This window comes from Thunnus maccoyii, chromosome 24 (genome assembly GCF_910596095.1).
Source record: "Thunnus maccoyii chromosome 24, fThuMac1.1, whole genome shotgun sequence".
NCBI lineage: Eukaryota > Metazoa > Chordata > Actinopteri > Scombriformes > Scombridae > Thunnus > Thunnus maccoyii.
Window position 1 is genome coordinate 18,872,016 of NC_056556.1, and position 27,772 is coordinate 18,899,787.

Consider the following 27,772-nt stretch of genomic DNA (forward strand, 5'->3'; position numbering starts at 1 on the left):
TTGATGCAATCTGAATACAACTGATACAATTCAGTAGATTACTGAGGTAAATTCAGCCTAAATTATTAGCTTATCGCAATTTCATGGAATGTCAAGTTCAAGTTAAATGAAACTTTAATTTATTTATTTATATGCACTCGTTTGTTTTTAGATTACTAAATCAGTGGCACTCCCTCGATATTTTTGGGTTCTGTTTAATCTTTGTCGGCTCTCATTGAGATTTCTGCAATAAAGGTTAATTCAGGTTTCTCTTCCTCATCACAGCTTTAACTTTTTAATACACCAGTGCTGTTAGCACATGCTCTCCAGAGGCTGAGAATTTTTCACTTAAAACTAGCCCTTGTAAAGTGCATGGATCTTAGTTAATTCAGCAATGGCACAATCAGCCACACTTATCACACTGTATATACTCCCCACACTGTGCCTCAGATGCTACACTGCCAGGCAAACATATAACTCCAGGAGCAGAGTGCATCACAAAGAGGTACAAAGATAGATTTATCAGTGCTAGAAAACCTCAGTTTAAGGCACATTGTCAGGTCAAGAAGGCGAATGGGATGTCTTAAATTAGGAGGAGTCCAATGTAAGACTTGGTGGCCACATTTAGTAAAATTTCTTGACAACTATTGAATAAATTTCCATTAAAATGTGCATGGTACCCATCTGTATTTCATCTGTGCTTATTGCTAATTAGCAAATGTTAGCATGCTAACATGCTAAACTAAGAGGTTGAACATGGTAAACACATATAACTGTTAAACATTAGCATGTTAGCATTGTCATTGTTAGCATTTAGCTTTAAGTCTCACAGAGCCACTATGGCAGTCGACTCTTAATCCTGTTTTACAATTGTTGTACCCAACGCAGCACAAGTTTCATGTTAACCAACAGCATGACTTCTACACATTTTGTTCTTATTCAATTAATTTTATTTTAATTCAACGTTGAATTAATTTAATGTTGTCGGCAATTTTTAAGTTTTTTGAGGTGAAAGTCAAATTTAACACTCTTGCTTTCAATCAAGGCTCAGTGGCAATTTTGACTCCAAGACATGAGAAATTACATAACTCTTCTACAGACTTACAATTCCAGAAGTCTTTTCTTGTAAAGAAAGACTATCATGCAGATGTCATGCAGCTGCAGGCACGTGATCATGCCTAAATTTGTTGCATTTTGCTGAGTTAAACCGGATTAAGTTTTTTTTTGTGATCAGTGGCAGTCAGTGCTACCTCAGTGACAAGTATGGTGCTTTGCATTTCTGTGGCTGCTTCACAATAAAAGCTACCCCGTATTTTGCCAGCTGAATGCTTTTAATGTGAAGTAGCAGCATTAGGAGAGTACATATACATATATCATTTCCTGTGACTCTCCAGTGTGCATGAGGGCAGTTTGGCCCAATCCCAGTGTCCACACTCAGGGACTCACAGACTTTGAGGCGTGTTCCCGCTAAGTCCATGAGGGCTTAAGGCTGTCCCACTGTCAGATCATCAGGTGCATGAGGGCTCTCCAGCAGACATTTTGAGCCCTTTATGCACACTTTCTGTAAGTCTGCATCTCTGCAGACTTTGCCTGAAGGAATTACCCACAGTTCATAGTGTTGTGACGTTAAATCAGCGTTAAATGCAGGGTTAGCAGGGGAAGCCTGGAAGCATTTAAAAAAAAAAAAAAAACAGTTAACAAACTGGCATGTGAGTGTTCAGCCTGGCATAGTGGGTGTACTGGTACGCCTACATTTACATAGAAACACTACATTAACAAGGACTTAAGATGGTACATAAAACACATGAAATCAGAGGAATGCAAGTTTAGGTTATATTAAACACCTAGTTTATTCATCAACCATTCCTTTTCATTTTTGCTTAATGATGCTGTTACCTCTCGTCCACTCTGTAAGGCAAGAGCCTGGAAGACGTTCACATCAGTCGGAGCTCACTAAGACACATTCCAATCAATCATGTTGATATGGCAATAAAGTATTGAATAAAAAGTCCCAAACCCACAATCATACGTAATATGTTTTGGTGTCGTCAAGGTAACATGATATGTCCCAAAGTGCCCCATTCATATTTATACCATTTCAAGCCCTTGCAGCCTCTCACACTCAAGCACTTACCAGATGACGTCAATTAAGTCTGTGAGGGTTCAGGGTTTAGGGCTTAGGAGGGAAATTGGGATTAGGCCTTTGAATCCTGCACAGGAAAGGTGGACTTCCCCACTGACAATGTAAACCATCATACAGAGAGAAAATTAGAGAATGTAAATACACTGAATGATTGTTGAAAAAAACTGCAACCATAAGTAGTATCAAAAATGGTGTTCAAAACAATGAAAATCTTAAAGATCCCCCCAAAACATGTTGAGATATATAAATATAATCTGCTTGCAATAATATGGTATGGTATTTTTCCACGAAAAGGTCGATTACCTTGTTCTTCTTAAATGACATTTCCTCCTTCTCCTTCAATGGAAACCCAGAATCTATGAATATGCAAATATTTTTTAATTTCAGAAGTTAAACTGCTACTTCACTGAAAAGTCCTCAGTTTATGTGCACTGGACGTTCCACACTGTGTAAGTTGCACAATTGGCTTCCAAACTAGTGATGTCACGAATCTGGCCCGTAGGTACACATATTATCGAGGAGCGCAGAGAGAATTTTCCCTTTCAGGAGATAAATGTGAAAACAGCCCTCTAGTCTGCATATTAATGATTTTTGTGAACGAATGTAATAATGTAATAAGAACTCCTGCTTTCAAATCAAGGCTCGGCGATCATGGGAGGTGAGATAACTCCTCTGAAGAGAATGTTGAGGCCAAGAAATCTTGATTTTCCTCTTTGCAACTGTCAAAAGTCACTTTCAGGGGTCACTTGTATTGGATTTAGATTTTAGGCACCTTTTGTTTCTCCTAATGTGTTGCTTTTTTACCTTTGATTTCCTTCCAAAAGGCATACATGAAAAGATTTAGTAGCAATATTAAATAGAAAAAGCAAAATTCCCATGAAGGGATAGATCATTTCTGTAGACTCAAGCCCTCAGATGTAGAGGCCAACTCCTGGTCCGCACTCAGCACACAGAGCGGTCTGGCTAATGCTAACTCGTGTAGAACGCACGGTGAGGATTATGTCAAATATCACTCTCTGGAGCAACATCCGTAAAAAACTGAACAACTGCCCATAATAATGTGATTCAGAAATGTCAGTGCTTTTTCTGGCACTTGCCGTTCTCTCCCCCAGAAGACAAATGGTGCCCTTTAACTGAAACGTCTCCTATGGCTTTTTCACCTCCAGTTATCTGCCAGTCCCCACAGATTACCCAACACAGCGAAAAATAAACCCCACTGTTCGGTTATTATCATGCAGAGGAGCGAGGTGTTAATAGAAAAAGGAAAAAAAAAAAAAAAAAAACATGTGGCAAAGATTTTCAGCGAGCCACCAATGAACAAATTTCCACTGTCAAAACAACATGGGTTAGTGCTCATGCTTCACCGAGCAATGGAGGAAGAAAAAAAGAAAAATGTCGAAAGGGAGGAGAGGGGACATGATTGTTTTTTAAAAATTTAATTCATCAGAAGAGGCAAAATAACATGCATATTTGAATTCAGATCACATTTGAGTTGGTAAAAACAGGTGATAAAAAGGATTACTGGGACCTCCTTCCTGTTTAGAGGTGCCCTTTCACCTCAGACAAGATCCTCTGATTTATATGGCTCCAAAGAGGAAAGAGGTTGATACAAAAATGAGAGGAGTGCACTGAGATGCACTTCAAGGGGGAGTAAAAAAGAGAGGCGGAGGAAGACGGGGGGGGGGGGGGGGGGGGGGGATCAAAAGAAATCGATTAAAAAAGAGGTCTGTAGGTTTGCTGTCATGCACAAGTGTCAGGCTTTCATTTTGTTGGTCAAAAGGGGGGAAAAAAAGGATGAAAAATACCTTTAGCACCGCCATCATCATTACTGTTGAAATCTGCGCCTTGTCTGTTTGAGTTGGCTCCTAGTGTTGAGGAGAAAAATAGAATAAGGGGAAACATTTAAAAAGAAAAAAAGAGAAAAAAGCTGTTTTTCAGGCCCCCCACCCCCCCCCCAAAAAAAAGACTTAAAAACGCATTGGAAAGGCTGTGGGGGTGCTGTGTGAGAAAAGGAAAAAACAAGTGGGAAGAGATTCATAGTGAACAGGCTCTGGTGTGATGAAGTGTCTTTGGCTAACAAGGAGCACAACAGCAGCCTGACGGGGCCAAAACTGTTATTTGTGACAAGAGTTCCATCAGCTGAAACAAATCTGTCACACTGGTGTGATACACACTCTCATTAACTCTACAGTCCATGTGCGGCATCAAAGCAGGCTATCAGTCAGACATGAAGAGCTGATGTTTCTCGGAGGACACGAGACCAGTTGAAGTCATCATTTAGTCGCATTCTGATGATCACTCAAAGAAGACTTCTTTAGTTGAAAGACATTAAAGACACAGCAAAAAAAAAAAAGATGGTGACAGCATGTTATATATTGTTAATAACATTCTCCGATGCCATTTGTTCTCATAGTCGAACCTCGCCGTGACGAACATCACATTCAACTTCAAGAGCTTTATTTCCTAATACAGCACTGTAAACATATCAAAGGTAAATTCTGGTTTATTACAATTTAGTCTTCCTATCAGTCTCAAGGTACGAGAACACGGTGACATCACAAAAACAAGCCCTCCAAATTAAACAACAAAATACGTTGCACAAAAACCACTTGGTTAGGTTTAGGGAAACATCATGGTTTGGGTTAGGAGACCTTTGTCACCACTGTTAGAATAATAACCATGTGGTTGTGGTTGGGGGACAATCGTTGGTTTCATAAATCATAGTTAGAACAAACATCATTGATGCATGGTTGGAAATGGAAAACAAATAGTGATATCCTGTGTTAAAGAGTATATATGTATATTCTGCACATTTCAAGGTCTATATTTTTTAATCTGGGGCTCTACTGGAATATTTCTGCATGATTACAAGTCAAAAAACTCTTTATTTATCTTACACTGACCCTTTTGCAGCCCCTTAATTCAGCCTCAGTATGAAACAGGCTGTTTTAGCTCCTGTCTCTTTAAGGTCCCCCTCCCAACGAGCCCACCCTCTTCTGATTGGTCAGCTTCAGGAAGCTATATCATGGCCGACTCCAGAGCCTATGTCAACAAACCGTGATGCAAAGTATAGTTGTAGGATTTTGCTACTTTTTCTTGTTCTTTTCTTAAAATGTCAACCTCTCAAATCCATCAGTACATGTTCGAGCCGGAATCAGATTGGAAATATGAGTGGACAAGACAAACAACATATGGAAAAACCTTAGCAAAAAACAAACAAAAGCCATGGAACGGACAGCGGTTTATGGGCATGTGCAACGAGCTGATGTCAGATAAAAGATAGAAAAAACTGTCAAAGTGTTCAGAGCAGGTTGAAGCCCTGACTTTTGATCTGCAGGGATCATTTCTTCATACATTGGCCTCAAGTTTTGGAACTTTGACCATGTTTAGCATATATCCGTCTGATATTTTGTTGACCCATCCATCCACCTCAACCTCCGCCCTATGCAGACTTTGTCGCTCTATAATAACGTCACCTGATTAACCCCCTTTACTCCCGTCATAATTACTACGCTGCTAGAAGGCTTCTGTAACTTGAACATAAATATGTTGCTTTCTGGCACTTAAAGTATGCTGTCATCTGCTGTCTGGACAAACTGTTGGTTTCCAGCCTGTCTGATTGTCGAACTGCTCGTGTCTCTGAAACAGTCTGACCTCTTTGTAGTGATGTCACTATGTTCCCAGATCACAGGAATTCATTTGGTGTGTACAGCCTGACTGTTTTTTACACTGATATTTGATTATATATATATATATATATATATATATATATATATATATATATATATATTTTACAGTATAAAACTTGTGTTTCTGTACTGCAATTTCTTGTTAAATCAGCATTACATAAGCAGACATACAGTATGGCGACTGTGCGTATGCTGAAATGGGTTGCCAGATACAGTCAGTGGTTCTGGTTTGGTTCTCTGTGTAGGCATGGAGTTTGCCAACACCTGGCAACCTCACTGTGAGACTTTCAGGAAGCTTGTACACACAGCTGTTGGTCACTTTGGACATAGCTAGGCTAGGCTAACCACGTCCTGACTTAAGCTTAAAAGACATACATGAGCTTGTTATCCATCTGAACATCTCGCTCTCGGAGAGAAGCATAAAAAGGGTACGATTTTGTTTTTTCCTAACTGTTCCTTTAAACATACACTCAAAAATCCCTGTTTCCTTCCCGCTCACAGCTGAACTCTTATGAAACACGAGAAGATGTAAGGATTTTGGTGATACTATTGAATGATTTAACAAAAACACGGCACATATCTTTCAAGCAGAATAAAATTAAGAGCAGACATGATACAAATGAGAGTTTTTCCTGAAAAAATTGAGCTCATTATCCATGCTGCTCAATAGTCCTCGAGCTCTTACACCATTCTGAACATATCATCTGCTCGTCTCGTGCTTGCACCTCCGTGATGTGTGCCGTAGCGTTCACTGATCAGCAAATAGTGGAGAATAGGTCTCAACGGGCACATGATGTGGCGGCATAGCTGGGATGGTGGAGTGTTTGCACAATATAGCCGCTCACTGGGAGAGCAAGCTGCACAAACACGGGCTAGTGCCATGTCAGTGTAACCCGGCCGAGCGTGAATGTCCACATCTGCTAGCTGGTCACAAACACACACACGTGCACACATAGAAATGCACACAACACACATAGAAGCCTTGTTAAATCTGAACGCATATAGATAAATATGCACACCCACAGACTTATGAAATCAATATTTCACAGCGGATTTAGTATATGAACCATTTTACTGAATAAACCAATAGCTTTCAAAGCTAGAGAAGCATATGGTGGAGAAAATGCATGTGATTGATGTAAGCATTGCTGCTGATTGACACTGCATTACTGTGTATAACTCATACACTATACATGTCATTGTAATGAGCTTATTCACACTTCATCAGTGTGCAGTGCAGAGCATTTTAAAATTTGTATGCTAATTTTACTGTATACACGTGCCAAGTTATAAATAAAATGGGACATAATGGTCCTCTGCAGACTTTAATGCCGCATACTGTATAACCTTTACCTTGCCAGGCAGCTGGATTCACGATGTGCTCGTTATTAGCGTCCTATGAGGATTCTCATGTGATCGTGTGATCTTGCGAATCCAGCTGCCTCTCAAGGTAAGACGGTGATAGACAGATAATTCATCCACTCACCAGCCGAGTGTTTTTTTGAAAGTGCCTGCCCTTTTCCAAACAGCTTCCAAGTACGACTTCTCAGACGGTTCTGTGTGACAAATTCTGAAACCAACCATTTCAGAATCTATCAATATGTAAATAGATTTAATCTCAGAAGTTTTTCCTGCCGGACAAAAGACGTCTCCTACTTCACTGTAAAATTCATTCTCAGTGTTTGTGCACCAGAGGCTTCACGTTTCCTCATCACACTTGTGTAAGTTGAATACTGGACCAGGATTGACTTCTAAACTAGTTGTGATGCCACAAATCCTGCTCATAGGCCCCGCCTCTTAAAATCAGATTTTCAATGAGCAAAGAGAAACTGTCCACTTTCAGCAGATGAATGTGAAAACAAACTCTACACATACATCACTCTGCACAGTGAAGCTCAAACATCCAACTGTAGGAACAAGGAAGAAAAACATATTTATGAGTGGAGGGGCACTTTCAATATGACAGTTATAAATAGGAAAAGTGACAGCACTCATCACTCACCATTTGACGTTTGAATTATCTTGACAGAATAAAAGTTGTAGGGAGATATGTATGGCAAGTGTTTAAAATATCTTTCTCAGGTATACCTGATTACATTAAATATGTAAATGCATATTTTATGAAGTTATATATCGACACATATCGACTTATAAACATTAGATGTAAATATCATAATGAGCTCAAGTAAAGCTGATCATTTTGCACTACTGGGCATTTTGATTTTTTTTTGTACAGTTTACAATGGCTAAAATGTAAATGAAATGGATGTATATGATTGGTTTTAAAACTTAATAACTCTTAAGCAATAAGAAACATCAGCACATCCGTCTACATCTGGAATTGAAGAAGAAGAAGAAGAGAATTGGAATAAGTACACAGGACAGTGTGATTGTGCTGACAGCAATCACACTAATAAACGCAGTCTCATAGGAAGAATAAACAAAATTAAAAAAAACATAAAAGCGTTACTGCATGAAATTAAGCAAGTGTGGATATATGAATGGTTTATGTGCCATTAATGGTTTTCGAGTGAGCAAAAAAGAGGCACAGAAGAAGAACATTTCTTGGAGGTATGCAATAGAACACTGCTGTATAATAGAAAAATGGAAATAAAGCTGCACAAAATTATGCACACATACATATACTGGTTAAAATGCCATATGTAGCATGAATGTTTTGGTTAGAGGTGAGAAAAAAATGGAAGAATATAAATAATTGGAAAACATATGCAAGAGAACGTGAGTGTGTCTATCAATATGAATGCTGTATGTTGTATAAACAGTTCTTGATTTACATGCAGGCAAAAAAAAAAGGCTCAGAAGAATAAAAATAATTGGAAAAAGATTGCTGCTGACAGCAATTACACTAATAAACTCTCATAGAAAAATGGAAATAGAATGCCATGAAATTACATATATATCAATATGAATCTGACCTGTAATGTAGCAAGATGGCCAAAAAGGGCACAGAAGAATAATTGGAAGAAGTATGCAAGGGAATGTGTGACAGCAATCACACTAATAAACATGTAAGTGAGAAACTGTCCAGGCTGTTTCCATATAGAGATGTATCACTGAGTGGCATCTGACATGCTCTATTTTTCCAGGGCTACCTTCAAGACAGCCTGATGGCAAACCAAGTGCCGCATGTCACAAGATCTCCAAATGTCACATCCTGATTGTTTGTTTTATCTGTTGTCTTTGATGCGGCAGGGACGGGTAGTTTGCGACACAGATACCGCTTCTCTGCCTCCTCTGCCGTGTTGTGACCCAGCCTCAAGTCATTTCCTTCCTTCCGCCTCTTCCTGCATATGACTGTGCTGTCACAAACCCTCTGCGCTGGAAATGTATCTTTCACAGCCACTTAGTGTTGAAAAGAAGGCCAGAAGATCACAACTCTGGTATAGGTAAAAAATATTGCCTTTAACAAAAACAACTGGCAGATTCTCAAGGGAGTCCGTTTTTTTTGAAAGTTGGCAACATGTTTTCTGTTTCCCCCGAAAGGCCTATGACTGTGGCTGCGATTACATTCTTATACATGAATCTGGAATCTGAATGTGACTCACTGAAAAGAGAAATTTGAGCATTTGACCACATGTCGTGCAGCAAGAAGCAGTTAAACAAACAGGGTCTGCGGCAATAAATGTGGAAAACAAACAGTCAGAAGCTGGATTTTGTAGTCAAAATCTGTGTCTAAAATCTTGAGAGATGATACCTGTATCCAATAAGCTGTCTAGCTAATACACCAGCATATCAAGATGGAATTTCAAAATAACACTGATAATTATACATGGATCAAACTGATCCTGTAAACCCCACTAAAATCTTGCCATGTCTATATTTACACGCATGCAAGAACCCAGGAGAAATCAGATTAAAGCAGGAAATCCAAGAATGGATTTACATACACTGCAATAATCCTCAATCTAAAGCTATATTTTTAATTTATATGATTATATCAGTTTGCAAATAACATGATGAAATTGGTTAAATATATATATATATTTATGTAAATAAATGTAATCTTAATACATCGACCCATATTTTGTTTTCTTGATAGAGGCTTGAATTGAATCTTTACTTAAAAGATCACAGCCTTATCTTTGACTGATGTTCACTTATAGGGTCTTTTTCCAGTCACAGGGTTTGGACAGCCTGTAGCCAGAACACACAGGGCAGATAAAGTTCACTACACACTCTCTAGTGCAGAGACAGCTTATTGTAAATGCATGTTACTTAATTGATAAGATGAGTCACTTGACGAGTGTCAGTGTTTTTGCCGACTCGGTGTCACTGCGCTGGGTCTTTGTCATACAGATTTGCACATGTGGTACAATCATAACCACTAGTTAACAATCAGGCATCAAAAAAAAAAGGCAGCGATAACCAGATTCCACCGGATTTGTCCGGATTTTCTGGCACTGTGACCTGATTAAGTAACACCAACTGGAAACAACACTGTCCATGCTGTTTTACTGTTTATGTGGTGTGTTGGAGGTCACATTATGACATTAGAGAACAGCCTAAATGTGTTCAGACAGAAGCATATTCTAGACGTGGAGCTATTGCATACAAAGTCAATAGAAAGATGCAATTAGACTTTGACTTTCTTTGAAAATTGGCAAAGTGGACGTCCTGAACAGATGTCCATAAATTTTGACCATGAGATTTAATTTAGAGCTACTATTAGTATTGATTGCTGCTGAAGAAGTGCCTTGATTGGATGAAAGAGAATTTCTTTAACTCTTCTATTTACATTTTTGCTGCAGCTCAATCTCTTGTGTTAAATGATGAGAGTTTTTATAGCAGTGAAATGAACATTATTGTCATAGTTGTTACTGATAAATGCAGTTATCTAACCGTGTGAACCAAAGAGAAATGAGGCGAAAAGCTTTCTTTTCTAAATTATTAGCATTTTTATAGCAAAAATAAAATAACTGGAAAACAGAAATTTATAAAGGTGAGGTTAGTTGATTTTATTTCCCAGAATGCAGCAGGCAGGCTGTGGCTCAATGTAGCACAGATTTTGACTGTAGGCTACACCAAATAAAGTGGAAGTGCTGACTTTACACCCTACAAAATTACATAATCACTTAATGTGTTTGGCATCGAGATGCAAGTAAATAAAACTGAGCTGCAGTGGCTCGGAAAATGCAGTCTTAGAGCCATTTTCTCTCTCTGTTTACCTTGGTTTACCTCATTTTATCTTCACCCTATAAAGTGCTGCACAGGGTATTTTAATTTAAGGAACAGCTTGCTCCAATGCTGCACAAAAAGCTGAAGAAAATGTCTTTAAGGTTTGGGAGCTTGCTCGGAATAAATCACGGCTGCTGCTGAAACATTAAGCTGTTGGTACTGCCTGTGGAAGGGCATATGAAGGGAAGAGGCGGCTTTAACACCAGGCTGGGTCTTACATTTGAGCTGAGTGTTACGCAGTAAAACAGAACTAATGCGGGAGATGTCGACAATTAAAAAATGGCTGTGGTATTGTCTCCTTCTCAGAGAAAGCCCCCCCGAGGAAACATCTTCACTCTGATTAATTCACAATACAGCTGCATGCCACCTCACCAGTCAGTCTGCTGCTACTGCAGAGGCTGATAAAGCCAGCTTTACTGCCTTAACACACACCACACACACAAAAGTAGCCTCCCTTTTTTCTCTATTTCCACACTTCATCCATATCCACATAGCCTCTTTCTCTCTTTATGCACACAAATGAAAAGGAGCTCTTGGGCATTTTCAGCTGCAGACAGCCAGCACCTTGTCTGCTCGGCCAATGGATTCAGCACAAAATCTAAAAAGGCTATGACAATACAGTCATTTGAGCGTGCTCAGCGCAGGCCGTAGTGGATTTTCTCTTTCAACTTCAAATCAGATGACAAAGAATAGGCGTCACTTAATCTGTCAACCCACTTGAGGTGCAGTAAAACTATAAATCCCTCCCTGATCCTAGGCTGGCAGGATATTTTGACATTACACCGGATTTCTGAAAAGGCCAACTCGGGGGATATAAAGATGATGGGCAGCGAGGGAAGCTCTAACTGGGATAGAGATGTCACTCCCCGCTCAGGCTATGGGGACACATTATTATGACTGTTTTATCACACTTGTGTTTATTGCAATAATAGGACATAATGTGTTAGAAAAATGGAATGCAGTATATTATCTACATCTAAGTACTTTTCGGTCCATTTACAAAGCTAAGGATGCTCAGCAAACATCACACTTTGTGTTATGTTTACCAAAAACCTAGTAAGTCCAATGGTTTGGCTGGTTTTCACGTATAGTCTGAAGCCACTGCGGCATGTTTTCCTACACGTTCACTTCACCTCCAAATGCACACAAGCTCCCGTAGCTTTCAAAAATCCATTAAAAATAGCTTAGAGACATAGTGCTGCCTGGACTAATGTAGTGTGTCATGTTGCACAATGCCTGGTCTGATGAAAACCTTTCAAAATCCTGTTGGATAAATGGATAAAGTCACAGTGGTTGGGCTGAACAGGAGTCTATTTTGGAAGTTTTTGAAAAGCTGACATTTCGGACACACCTGTGTGATGCTTTCATGTGATAAAAGCAACACATTCAATGGGCAAATTTGAGATATGAATCCATTATAAAAACACATAAAGCAGAGTGGCTTCTAAAGGTACACAAAAAAACATCAAGGTGGGAGGAACACTCTGAAATACCAACTTAAGTTTAAAATAGTTCCTCAGTGAGTGTGAACAATAAGACCCGTTTATTAAGTGACTTACTCCTACTTACAGCCAAGTGTGAAAGTCACTGTTGAGAGCAACTCTCAAGTGATCACATAATTGATCGCATGTATCCTCAGAGAAGAAGCAGCCAATCAAAGATATGGATTGACCCTACATCTGTCATATTGTACAGTCTTTACAAGAAATATTTAGAATTTATTCATATGTATCAACATACTGCATATAAATACACGTTCATTTTATTTGTGTCATTAGCTCTTTCAAGGTCCAGAAACAATTGAATATATTTATAATGTACAAATATACTAAAATAGAGATAAAATAATAATTGTCTGAAATGGAAACATTCTGCTGTTTGTATAGAAATCGTCAGAGAAATCTTATAATGAGAATTTGGTTCCGCAGTGAGAAATGCAGATCAACAAAGATGATGAGAAAGTAATAAAATCAATTCCGCTTTATTCTTGTTGTCTTGTTGCACCCCTGATAAATGCTGACAATATGAAAAAAGAAAAAAAAAGTGGTGTAACATCCTATCAAATGCTCAAATGCTAATAATAATGGGCTAAAACTACTGCATTCTTAATGATACTGCTTCAGCTAACGTATTATTCATCATGACCAATGATATTTACAATCAGACAGGAAACAGAGGTGTGCTCTGCTCTGTTTCTATACCGTGGTCATGTGAGATCTACTCTCAACCAACTGAACACACAGCTGCAGCTCTTAAGGCCAAGAGAAGATTGATAAATAGTTTTTTATTCTTAAGTTTGTGAGTAACAGTAAAGGATTTTTACTTTTATCTTTCCCTTAAGACCAAAATTGTACTCTTTCTCTGTCTCTGTATCAGTTTGATAAATAAGGGCCCAGAGCAACTGAACAGGAGAGTCGTGAGAATGACTGTTTGACTGATTAGTGCTGTGAATGTATGAAGACAGTGTGAATGTATAAGGACAGTGGTAAACATAGAGAAAGTGATAGTTTGCACTAGGGAACAGGGAGAAATCAGAGATAAAGGCCTGTCTCTAATATAAGCATGTTCCAATAACGTACTGGTTATCTCTGCCGTTGAGGTAAATAAAAGCTAAGGCCACTATTTGAGATTGTACAGTATCTACTCTTCTACTGATGCCCACTAAGACAAATAAATGAACTGACACTAAGTAATTGCACATGCTGTTGTACAAAAGACACAGTGTCAATATGCACAGTGGAGAACGAAGGATTCAAGCTGATAAAAAGTAACCGACCAAAGATACAAGCTCCATGACTGCAAACACTTCACACTGCGGGATTAATGCAGATTTGTACAGACAAAAGGTAGGATTTTTGTTTATTATTGTATAATTTATTCAATGCAATATATTTCACTTTCTGAATCTACTACTAAAGGTCAGACTCCTTAACTCAAAGTCCACTTACTGGATATTTTTTGAGTTTTCAACTACAACTCACCAGTTGATGGAATTTCCCAATCAGTGTTATAACTCAATTTAATGATGTAAATTGAGCAAACTACATCTGCTGATGAAGACAATGAGATGTGGCTGAAAGCCCCTGACGAAGCTAGTAAGTGGACTTTGAGTTAATATTTTTTTCAAACTACCAATCAATCAGTAATTTATTTCAAATTTAACATAATCTTAATCTTTTCATACATAATTTTTCTCCCATATCACCAGCCCTATAGCTCATATCTTATACATCCTTGCTACTGCTATAGTGGTCGTTGTAGAAATATGCACATAAATAAAGCATATAGGCAAATTGTATTATATTTAATATATTTTTTTTAATCTATTTTTCATTTTTTTTTTATAATATTCAAAGTAATCAAAGATAAATCCAAGCATTTGCTTTTTAAAATATCAACCAGAAAATACAAACAGCAGCTTTTTGGGTTCATTTTCTTTGCAGACTTGTGACTTCTGTTATTGTTATTGTCAGGTGATGGCGCGTCTTCTTCTTCTGTGGTTACACTATGCACTGATTTATTGAGTACAATAACTTTTTTTTTTGGGAGATACTAAATCATTTGAGAAAAGCCCCCAACTGTGCACTGACACAGGATTGTGAGATTATCCCTCTCCTGCACTTTTTAATCTACCATGTACTCAAGAGCTCAGACTAAATTTAGCACGGAGCTGTCAAAGATCTCAGCCAGACACACACATTAATGTGCCTCACTGTCCTTCCAGAGGCCGTTCACACTGTCCCGCTGCGTCCTTAAAACAGCCTGCTCCCCCTGACCTCCAACCACTCCGTGTTATGTTGAACACATTGTGCTTTTTACAGAACACACTTTGAGTCCCGTACACGGCGACTGCTGCAGGACCTGGGGTGGTAAAGTGCTCGGCCGGTACGAATGTCACACCCACTCCAAGTCACAAGTGTTCACTCAAACAAGGGAGTGCGGAAAACAAGCCATTATGGATGAACCCTTAACCTGAGAGCATTACAGAACCTTACATTCTGTGCTTCTTTTCATTCTCTGACATCACTCTTGACTAACAGCACTCTTAGCAGCAGTGGTAGTACAAGGCAGCGTGGACTGGCAGAGCTTTCAGCACTTTGACAAGAGGCTCTGCGTTTCCTCTCTTTCGGAGAAACCATTGTTCACTGGTTAGACTACTGGCAAAATCAAGAGATCTTTGAAAGGGTCTCAGGTAATTACTGCAGAATGAAAGAAGTTTAATCTTAGCATTGTGCTATTCACAAGAGGTTACAACACATCAATCATTGCAAAGCTAAATGTAAAAAACATACTAAGTGTGTCCTTGATTAAGCCCAACACTTGAGATACTTTTGCATTTGAGAATAGTACTCCTTTGTCCATTAATATGAGAGTAAAAATGTTAATTATTTGAAAAATTACAATTGCAAATGAAATGTAAAAATGTATTATGAATCCCCTAATCAAGCCTTTTCAGCTTAACTACAGTAATGCCATTGGTTTCAATTGTTTGGCTTACCAGAGGATCAGGGATGAAATCCCTCCTTGGTGGATGTAGCAACAAGGCCAGAATAACTGGCAAGTGGACCCCAGAGCAAAACTGAGCTGTTGGCCCTTATTGACCACTCTGGTTCCTCTCACTCTTATAGTGTGGTTTGCCTGTGAGTGCCCATCTAATACAGAACACACAGCAGACTACACATGGCAGTGTCACCACCAACAAGTCCTCCAAATTAAACAACAAAATATGATGTTGGTCCATGCACTGAAGAACAACACAGAAACATTTTCTGAACCCATCAGCAGGATAACATCATTTGGCTATGTCTTCCAAAACTATTAAAAATACAATTTATTATGTGAAAACACTAAAGTTAAGGTCTGGTTAGGTTTACATAGACACAAAAACTATTTGGTAAGGTTTAGGACATTATTCCTAATTGGTACAATTAACACTAAACCAAACCCTAACCCAGTTACTTTGTTACAATAATAATCACTGGTTAAGGGTAGGGGGTGATTGTGGTGGTGGTGATTTCCCTTGATTCCATGATGTCACCTGATATCCTCCTTTGCTCCCGTCATAATTACTTGAAGATAAACATGGTGTTTTGGGGCACTTGCTGAAATGACTGATTTAGTTGTTTTTCTTGGGAGGACAGCCTCTTCATTTTGTTTTCCCCAGAGCCCCAGAAACCAACCAACCCCAGGTTTATTAAAAAATACCATTAATTCTTAAATAATGGCCAGGGCCCTTACTGACCTCAACTGCAGAGAAATATGCCTTTAGCATATCCAAGGAAATGTCTTCATTCCTATTTTTTTCCAATTTCACCAGTACAACAACAAGTCATGTCATATAATACTGTTTTCATTCATCAATAATTTCCAGGTGATCCATTTTGCCAGTTTTCAAGAGTGGTTAAATTACTGTCAATGAGATTTGACACATCCTGTGCTGATGTTACTCATGAAAAGCCTGCTTAAAGGGCATAATACACTCCTGTTCGTGATAGGCTTTTAATTTGAAGTATCTGCAGGAAAAGTTGAGTTTCATTGACAGTAACTTAACCAGTGACATTGGAAATAATTACTGAACAAAGAAAAGTGTTTTTATGTTAAAAAGAGACTGAAAATAGTAGAGTGGTGAGTGTGACATCATTCTGTTGTTGTACTATTGGAGTTAGTGCTGTGGAATTATCATGGTATACTATGCTCAATTTACAATATGGGCTATCAGAGTACAGGTAATTCATCCTCTCCTCAGTGTGTTTATTCAGTGCTTTATTATCGCCTTTTATTTCAGAATTTACAATATGCAAACTCTAAACATAATATCAACTGAAATGATAAAGATATAAAACTAGATTTTGATACAGGATTAGGTAAAAATGAAGACGCTTTTCCAGGTTTGATTGTGGCCCACTAGTAAAGAAAAAAAATGCCAAAAAAGGTCCTCATCATTTCAATTTATAAATGAAGTACTTATAAATGAAGTACTGAAATGAAGTGGTGGATATTTCCATACATATTAAGAGTAATGGAATTACCACTACCTGCCACACAGTGAACATGAGGTAGTTTCACCATCACATGATTATGATATTTTGCAAAAAGGTACACACCATGAGGGCTAGCAGGCACCATAACAAAAGTCAAGCAATGATATTCATTTTAAGAGTAACAATATGCCATTTCTTGTGAGTAAAAATCCCAGTACTAGTTGTGGAAGGACTGTGGGACTGTCAGTAAAACTCTACCTTAAAGTTCAAGCTAGACCTGCAAAAGCAAGAGTGAAATACAAGAGGGAACAACACGAAGACATACATGAAGACGTAAAAGAAAGAAGACAAGTGACAAAGTTTTTGACCTACCATTCTCTGTGGGAACGTAGATGTTCAGGTAAAGGCAGTCCTCGCTCTGCTCCTGCACATAGGTTACCACTGTATCCAAGTTGGCGGTGAACCACACAGGCAGCATATCATTGAGTAAAAAGCGGTCCTCTAAGAACTGAGGACAAACTGGAGCAAACTGAGTAGCATTCCTGATGCCCGGCCAGGACATGGGTGACTCTGGCGGCTGGAACCTCCGTTCCCCCGTTGGGGCCAATGCATATGGGATCCCCAAATACTGCTCCACTGGTCCCAGAATCTCATTGGGTAATATAACTTTCACTCCCCGCAATTTCCCATAATTTGTGGTAACCACAGGGGGCTGCTGGGCCTGAACGGTGGCCACACAGATGGACGTGAGCCCCATCCAGAGCAGAAGGCTAGCCTTGGCTGTGGCGGGACACATCCATGAAAGCCCTCCGGGCGCGGACATGCTCCTGCTGTGCTGAGCCTGGTAGGTTGTGGTTATGGTCCACCCTCGGGTCCTTGGCACCCCTCCTGCCCCCTCCACCGAGATACCTCCTGCTCCTCCTCAGGCTGTGAGCTGAGAGACGGAGCCCCAGCCAATCAAAGCAGCTTTTTCAGAGCTCCCCATCCCGAGAGCCTGCATGGACATCTGCGGCTGCTGTACAACTCCCCCCGTCCAGAACAGGAGAGAGCCTAGGATGCTCTTTGGTTACCTGGGCTCCAGCTTGATGGGATTCTGCAAGAAGAAGAATACATTAGTTGATCCACTATAGCATCATGGGTAATTATCCATTTGTCCATATAGCAGATGTTCCCCAGTAATTTAACACTAGATTTAGCCATGGTTAATCTGCGCAACTTCTCACACCAGCAGTGATTACACTGAGGACACAGAGTTAATTCTAACCCATCAAAAGTGAGAACTGTTTTTTTTGCCACACTAGCAGCATGACTGTAAAGATGGCAATGTCTGTTAGTCAGTCAGACAGGCCACCACTTTAGTCCAGACTGAAGTATCTCGACAAACGTTGGATGAATTGCCAAGAAACTCGGTACAGACATTCATTGTCACCAGACGATGAAGCCTAAGGCTTTGCTGATCTCGTGAGTTTCCCTATTGTGACACCATGAGGTTGACATTTTTGGTTTTATGCAAAATATCACAACTATTAGATAAATTGCTATGAAATACGGAACAGATATTCAAGATCCCCAGAAGACGAATTCTAATGACTTTGGTATTCTCCTGAATTTTTCACCACTACCATCATCTGGTTGAAATTTTTGGTTCTGATTGAAATTTCCTCTCAATAATTGAATGGACTGCCATGAAATTTGACACAGACATTCTAAGACTGTCACTTTTTATCTGGAACTCAAACTATGATTCAAACATGGGAAAAGAAAAAAATATCAGTTTATTGTGACAAAGATATCCCAAAAACCCCCTTTTTAGCTTTTCAAAACTTCTTATTGTCAAGAATGATCTTCTATTTTCAAGATTTCAGAGTGTATAAGCACAACAGGCCTTTCCTTGTACTCGAGAGTGGGGCATAGGTGAAATTGCACTTTCATTCAAATTTAATGCATGCTCAGACACCCTCAGTAATCTAGCTACTTAGCCTTGCTGAACTGATAATTATGACACCAGGTAAAATTGTTTGGCTAACTTTGTAAAATGCAACTGAATTATTAGTTGTTAGCTTTTCAAGCAAGTGAGGTAACAAAGGCACCGCAAATGATGCCTCTTGCTGGCAGTCCTCACATGATAAATTCTTGAGCCACAAAAAGCATGTGAATTATACCTTAATTTCCAACATTCACCTGTAAAGAGTAACAATTAAAAAAACAGCCTGCTAAAGTCTTCAGATTGAAATAATTTAATTCTCAGGCTCCTCTGTGAGAGAGATTTGGAAAGCCCTCTGAATTAGAAATCTGCTCTGTGGGCTTGGAGGCGTCTCATGGACATTTGTGTCAAAACCAGATGGCATGCAACCCGTTAATTCAATTTTATGTTGGAGCTCTTGCCTCATTCCACTGCCCCCAGGTCTTGAGACATTTTTTAAATATATATATTTTTTATTTTTTAAGTGGTTTGGTTGAAGGAAATCTCACGCCTGACTGCTCCAATCCAAAAATGCTGATTAATTACCTCTCACTCAAATAACACTGTGTGTCACTCAAAGCCAGGCCAAATCAATTATTAAATCTCATGCTGACCAGCAGTGACTCCTTTCTGATATCAAATATAAATGAAAAGGTTGCATGAATAAATTAGTGGAATTCTACTAATAGAGTCAAAGTACATGTCAATCTTTGCAAGCAAGATTTTTAAACTAAACAGTTTTCCAACATGGATTAGTGAAACAGAACAGAAAGGAATCAAGCTGTTACTGACTACAGCTGCAAGGACCTGTCATGTAGGCCTGTCTGCCTGGCAACACATCAGCTCAGAGAGAAGAAAATGGCTGCTGAAAGTCCACCTTAAGACTTACAGGAGCGAATCAGTGAAATAAGCACAAAAACTATATTATGTTACTGAGGTAGGGTGGGTGGAAGGCCCTGATTACTGATGTGCAACAACGATGCTGTTTGAAGTTCTGCACAATAGTAAAACATTAAAACAAAAAGATATGAACATCAAGAACATGTTTTTCAAGCTTGCAAACACAAAACACTATGCACAATTGTACATCTTCTACAGCAGCACAGTACACTCCTTAAGCGGCATAATGCATGCCCCATCTCCAGTTAGAATGTGGATATTGGACACTTCCGCAAAACCTAGGATTATTTTATGTTCACTAATAATTATTGGTTATTATAAGTTATTATAGTTAGTATTCCTATATTATAAAAAAGTATTCATGCACAGCTACTACCTGCAACTACCTGCAGGTCAAAAATCCAGGTCATAGCTGCTTCAGTGTTGACTCCTCCTGCACTTGTGGTCCAACTAAGAAGTCCAACCAATAAAGCCATCATAATTTTTTCCAAAATCCAGACTTTCTACCATTCCTATCAAATAAAACTGCCTTTCTGTCCCCAACTAATAGCCCATTGGTTTACACATTTCCCTAAATGACCTGTTTCTTAAGGAAGTACACTGTTTCATGAGAGTGGGTACCAATTGTTGTTTTTGACCACCAGTAGTGCTATGGCACAATGTTTTATGAGCGGCCAAGGTGCCCCAGTGGCCACCAGACTAATTACTGCATCCCTCCAAAACATATTTTCCCCATAGAACTGCAAACCAGGTAAATTATTACTCTTAATATTATTACACCATTTAACCTTTGAAGGTTTAATAATTGTTTACCCAGAGCATAGAAATTAAAATGGCCTCAATGTAAAGTATAAAATGAGCTACGTACATGGCAGGTACAGGGTGAGGGATACTAATGAAAAAGCAAATCAGGAGGTGAGAAACGTTTTTGGCATATACTCTAGATGAGCATTTTTCATATGAATTAATGGCCACCATCTTGGAGTCCAATATTCAGTTCTTATAATAAATCCACGGTGTATTGTTGGTTTCAAAATAATCAAAAACTTGGCTTTGCTAATGTTTTATGATGAAGGAAATGTATTCAACATGCTTGTTAGACCTGGAGGATACACACAATATGTTTTGTTCAGAAATACTGAGTGTAAACAGAAGCAGATGGATTTACAAATGATTTGTTAGACTCTTTATTCAGTTTGGCTCGTTCTTGGACTAGTCTAAAACAAGTCAGACAGTTGCACAAATTTGAAGACTGAACAATTTTTAATCTTAATTGTGATGTTCTTTATTTTAATCTCGAGACCCAAACCAAAAATGGATTGATCAACTAAAAAGTATTGTGTGAGCATCCAAAGTCTGACATAGTGTATGGTATTCCTCTGTGCCATAGAGCTTCATTGCGGTCCAAAAACTATTAAAAAGACATAAATGAGTCACATCGTTGCATTGGGTGACATGTTCCTTCATTACAATGAACCCCAAATCCCATATACACCATCCTGCTGCTGGAAATACTCACAAGAGCACCAAATGTAGATTAATCTGCCACTAAAAACAGTCCCAACAAACAAACAATAACAAACAAATGCATTATTTCCCTACTGCTAAATAACGTTTGATGGAAAAAAAACTACAGTGTTTTAGCAAATTACTGAACTTTTAAAAAAAAAAAAAAACCTATGTATTTGTGAGGGGTTTTAAAGGCGACCACATTGTCGGTTTGGGTCTTTACACACACCACTAAAATTCCAATGACCTCCAGTGTATTGAGTTTGGAGGCAGAAACCTCAGAGACAGATAGTGTATGTCAAAACATGGACAAATAAAACCAAACCTATCTGCATTCAGGGATATAACTGCATGAGAAAGTGTCAATTTGGGGGGAATTTGGATGACCCAAACCTTTAAAACTAACGAGTTTGCCACCCTACCCTCAGGCTGATCTTTGAGATAACAGCGGTGTTTCCATGGTTACAATCACACCTGCTTACAACTGGCAAAAACCAAACCAAAAATGTTTGATAATTTCTGCTTTGCTAACAATGTTGTGGATGCCAGCGATAAGAAGGGAAGGCATTTTTCAAGACGGCAGTAAACAAGCCCTTAAAAATATTTTGAGAGGAAAATAGTTTCTTTAAATTCCTGCTACTCTTACTCTCATCTCTGAATTTCCCAGTAAAACATCTTGGTAACTGTCTTTCACAACTCTTTTGCAGGAGTGAAAGAGGCAGAGAAGCCAGGAAATGCATGCTTTAAGGTTGAAAAGGGAATACCCAGAATATACTGCAAGTAAGTTCTACTTAAGATAGTCAAGAAGAATGAAACAGAATTTTGTGAGGCCAGAGCCTCGGACTGAGTTCAACTGCTTTCCACTAAAAACAGTATGATCACCCAGGAACCATGGATGTCATCCATCTATGGATCTATGCATCTGATGTTTGTCGGGCTCAGTTTACACACAACACACACATGTTCTTTTAATACTACAGACAGGACTTGTATTTATCAAGCATCTTAGAGTAGGAAATCAGTCCTAGCTGGACAAAAATGAAGCAATTTTGGTCCTACTTTTTGGACTTTGAGTAAATGACTTTGATAAACTTTCTTAAACTTAGGAAATCTATGCTGATATTTAAGAGAACCTGTTAGGAGCTGCAGGAGATGGAGGTCAGGCATGGGATTTTTTTATTTTCTTTTATTTTTATTGATGATAATAAATAAAATGTATAGTTTTATCTGAATTGAATAATTGTTGCGACTGACCTTGTGCAAGATGAAAAAGAGCAAACATGTGCTCAAGCCCCAAGGTCCTCAAAACCTTACAGCAACAGGGAGAATACAGCTTTGAAATCACAACAAACTAATTCTGCAGTAATATATCAATCTCCTCAGACAATTCACACATTTATTCATTTCCAAACCGCTCACCATGAAGTTATGGAAAAGCAAAACTGCATTCATGTAAATAATGAATTTATTTATTTATTCAGTCATTTAGGCTATTTAATATCACTGATATAGCTGGCTGTACTTGGTTATACATATAACCCCAGCTCAAAACACTTCAGCTAAGTTGCACTATTGCTGTCTTTACTCACAGTTTAATACTGATGCATTTCTTTAGCAAACAACTGTCATAGATGTCTGGTTATACTGTCCAGTTACTAAAAGTTAATCTACACCTGTCAGCCAATCACAGTTGAGTGACCATGGTATAATGTATGCAGTATTTCACAATATTTGCATGTTTCGACACATTAACAGGCAAGAAAATGATGTGATTGGATAGGTCTCACTAGGACAGCTGAATTAAATTACTTACTGTTTAAAATTTTTATATACATTTATTTTTAGGCCGTGCAAGTAGCTTGCCAGTGTTTACATATACATGACTATGCAAAAGGATTTTTGGTAAATATGATGAGATATAAACTATTAATTTCGACATAATATTTTTGCATATTTGACTCAGATAACCCTGTAATCTTTATTAATATGATAGTGGTGATATTTTTTGTTTTGTACTTTCCCATCTTAACTGACAGGATAACTTTAATATACAATCATAAGCAACCTCACTCTCTCTCAGAAGTCATCCTACTGCTACATGTTAGTGTAGGAAGCTTCAGCAGTAACTCTCAGTTCTACTCTGAGGTAGAATTGGTGAACTTTAAGTGTGATTCCTAGAAGTGATTCTGAAATTCTTGATAAATACAGCCCCACTGGCATATCTCTTAATCTCTCCTGTTTTGCGATAACTCAAATGAATCTGACTCAATTTGTGTTCATAAACAAAATTCTACCAGGGCTGTAAACATGTCTCTGAGGACATTGTGACAGTGTCCAGAGGATATCTCACAGATTATACAGTAAGTATGTGTTTTGGTTCATGAGTGTTATTGTGAATAAAGGCTGTTGGGTCATAGAAACTCAAGCAAACATGCTGTGAGTCCACTAAGTCCCGGTCCGATACATTGTTAATGGAGCGGCTCCAGAAAGTGTCACTAGTTCTGGGACCGAGCTGCTCATGTATTGATTAAACTGCTGGTGAAGTGTGAACTTTTTCTATGGATTCCTTTCTTTGGTTGACAATACACTGCTGCATGGACAGTGTTCAACAGGGACCAAGCAGGATTTTAAAAATACTGATGCATACAACCCAACACATCGCTCCCCCCACACAAAAGGTCCTTTCAGAATTTATAATTAGTTTGCGGTAACTTCATTAAGCATGAATGTACAGTATACTCAATCAATCAATCAATCATTTTTTCTTTATATAGCGCCAAATCACAACAAAAGTCATCTCAGGGCACTTTGACCGTACTCTTTATACTGTAAAATAAAACTGAAACAACAAAGGATCCTATCATTTCAGTTGTTCTATTGTTAGCAAATACATTTGCAATTAATTAATTACAACAAACTAATTGGACTAGGGTGAACCTGGAGCCTTTGGGCTCCCTGAGGGTCTGGGGCAGTTGCCCACTTTGACTAGTTAGTAATCCTGCCTTGCAGCCAGGAATTAAATGTGATGGAGATATACTGAATCCTCTTACTAGCCTAGTTAACTCTACATATGAGTACACAAATACTGGAGTCAGACTATAAAATACCCACCATGTGCAAAGCTGGTAATATTCTATATTTTTGTTTACAGTTAATTGATCTACTAGCAAGTATTGTGTATAAAGTCTGATATACAGCATCTTATTCCTCTGTGCCATAGAGCTCTATTGTTGTCCAAAAACTATTAAAAAAACCCATCAATGATTCACACTGTTGCACTGGGTGACATGTTCCTTCATTACCATGAACACACACACACTGTAGTTTATTTTGACTCAATCCCACACACACACTGGCCTGCTGCCAGAAATACTTACTCAGAGCACCGAATGTGAATGAACCCACCACTGAAAATAGTCCCCAACAAATGCACTGTTTCATCCTGTTTGAGTAACGTTTGCTAAAAAACTATAGTGACCAGCTGTTTTTTCTTTAACATCTTCAATGGGAACCAACGGGCTTGGAATTGAGAGTATGGAAGTCAGAAAAAATTGTGAATTGTATTTATCCTTTAATTGTAAAACTTTAACTTACCCCAGAGTTCATTTTAAAACACAAGCATAACACAAGCATATCAAGTAAGAAATACGGGCTTATTGATTCATACTACAGTATATCATGGTAATTATAGTAGGGGCATTTTCTGGCTCCCTCACCTTTGACCGTATGGAAATTAAACTATAGTTTCAATTATTCTAACATTACTGCATATTGATATCCTAGCAACAGGAGATATATTGCCTTGAGCAGATCGTCACTGGTGTTTGAAGACGACCAAAGGCTGTTCATCATTGGCTGTTTGCCCACAAAAATGTTTATATAATAATGAAATGTACCACTATGATGAGAATATCAGCGGCTGTGGTTGCAGCCGACTCACATGGCAGCACAGAGAGCATCCAACATTAAAAGGGATGAATGCAGCAGTGCTTTGCGCAGGTGAAATTGTTGCTCATTGTTCAGCGAGGTTATATGCTTGTAAATGTTTCTGTGATAAATTGACACAGTGTACAGTATTTGTAATAATGTGGGGTTTTATGATAAACTGTCCTTCAGACGGCTCGGGCTGAATGCAGAGTGTGCACCGTGGCTCTCCTTGGCAGAGGCACACAGGAGATTGCGAACATTGTTCTCACTCTTAATGATTATAGGAGATAAGTCTTATGAATACCAATGAAGGTGCTCTCTGTCATTTGCATTTCAATCATTATAAAATGATCCTGTTTGAGCCACCCTGTTCTCCTAACTATAAAATGTCACTGACACTTTGAACCGCTGCAATTGATAATTAGCTGCATCTTGTCTTAGTGTATATGTTTCTGCTTTTTTTTTTTTGTACACTAGTGTAAGTTACTGCCATGGCCACAAAACTTTACATTGCTGCATCTTTTCATATCTGTAGAATATATAACACTAAATGGCTACAGCCTGAGTCAAATTAATTTGAATGCACTCCTCCATAAAGTATTGAGACCTGCTGCTGGGCTGTTTAAGATGCAAAATAAAGAGTGTGCTCTGCCACTGAGGCTGAAATGCTGGTTTAAAAAAAAATGACAAACACAAGAACTGCAGTCATGAACTCTTGAATAGCTTGTTGATTGAATGAAAAATAAATATTAATCAAAGACTCTCACATTCTCCTCTTACAAAACAAACATGCCTAAGGGTCTACAGCCTTGCTAGTGGCTCTGTGAAGCTGTAATACTTGATATAAAGGCAGCAAAACAGTTAAATGAATAAACCAAAGGAATGTGTAAAGCTAAATTTTAACTGATTATGACACTAATCACATGTTCACAAAGACTTTGGTGAATGTCTGAACCAAAATACATGGTAATATATCTAACAATTATGAAGACATTTCCATCTGAACCACAAATGTCTCCCTGACAATGGTGCTAGAGGACAGTTCAGTAGGATTCGTCCTCTGGCCGCCATGAATATCTGTACCAAATGTCATGCCAATCCATAAAACAGTTGTTGATATATTACACTAAAAACCAAAAATGTCAACCTAATGGTGGTGCTGAATGAAAAGCCTGGAGATCAAAAAAGTCATTGGGAGTGGAGAATACAAATGTGTAGTCAAAATGTCATCTGTCCAGTACTTGTTGAAATATTGCAGTGTCACGCAAAGTGGTGAACCAACTGACCATTAGACCAACATGGTCATCCATAGAGCCATGCCATTATCTTTAGAGTTGCCCGTTAACATAACCTGCATTTCTTTGTACTTTGGGAGGAAGCTCACTCAGACACAGGGACAACATATAAAACTCAGAAGAAAGGCATCACTGATGCTGTGAGTAACAGTACAGTCCACTGAGCCACCTGGCAGGTGACGCAGTGCCTTTCCTTTTTCAAATGTCCTTTAAAATGCTAACAATGTTTCCTTCTGCCTAAAATTCCTGGCATACCAAAAAAAGACATGTCTATCAGTCTCCAGAGAGACCGAAAGCAATACAGCATTCATCTGTAAGGAGAATCCTTGTGTGTGTTCAAAAGGTGTGTGTGATATGATTCACATTCTATTTGCAGTGTAAACCAGGACAATGCTGTCAATGAAGATCATACCATGGCAGCCAAGTAAAATACATCAAACAAATGTTGAAGCTGTATGAGCTCCTAGAATTCTCCCATAACTCCGAACCATCAACAAATAGCTTTAAAAGAACATAAGGCAACAGCCGTCCAATGTGAAGCTACAGTAGACAATGTCTCAATGTCAGCAGCCCTATACTGCAGTGAGAGTCAACAGAATTCTGAGGACTTCAATACCCAGACACCCTGTGCAGAGATGTCACTACACTGCACACAACACAGTCATTGAAGCCAAGCTTGCTGTGATTGAAAAACTGTACCCTACCTGCTCGGCACAAAACGGCAGACAGACAGAGTTGGCAACAAGCTCATCAACATAGTGGAGCATTTAGCAGCTAAAGAGCAAGACATTTCCCTCAGGAGTTGGTAGCTACCAAAAGGATGATGCATGTCTGTCTTAATGCGACACTTCTATGCTTCTATTGTGCCGTATTGTCACATCGAGGGTTGCATCTAACATGTACTATGTATTTGCAAGATCTCCGGTTCAGTTCTGGCTTGGGACCCTTGTTGTATGTCAATCTTCTTGGTCTAGCCTCATGTTATCCTGTCAGTCTTTTCTGTCATTGTTGAAAAGTCCCAAAAATGTCATAAAATAATAATCTAATTTCACACCCAGGACTGTGGTCAAGACCACTTAGAGACAAGTCTTAAGTTCAACCAGTTTTTAGATCTTGTAGATGGAGTCCAAACAGGCTCAAGACCTGATCAAGACCAGGACCAAAGACAGAAAACAGTGCCCATCTCATTT

At 38.7% G+C, this 27,772-nt stretch overlaps 1 protein-coding gene across 1 annotated transcript in view; it reads right to left on the reverse strand.

Annotated features, from left to right (window-relative positions):
• nlgn4xa (neuroligin 4 X-linked a) overlaps positions 1–27,772 on the reverse strand; it is a 109,798-nt gene that overhangs the window by 78,246 nt on the left and 3,780 nt on the right. Inside the window, exons 2-3 of the mRNA XM_042404183.1 lie at positions 17,361–18,081; positions 3,937–3,987 (exon numbers count right to left, since the gene is read on the reverse strand). Of these exons, the coding sequence (XP_042260117.1) occupies positions 3,937–3,987; positions 17,361–17,811 (502 nt within the window). The 5' untranslated portion in view covers positions 17,812–18,081. The remainder of the gene's footprint in view (positions 1–3,936; positions 3,988–17,360; positions 18,082–27,772) is intronic.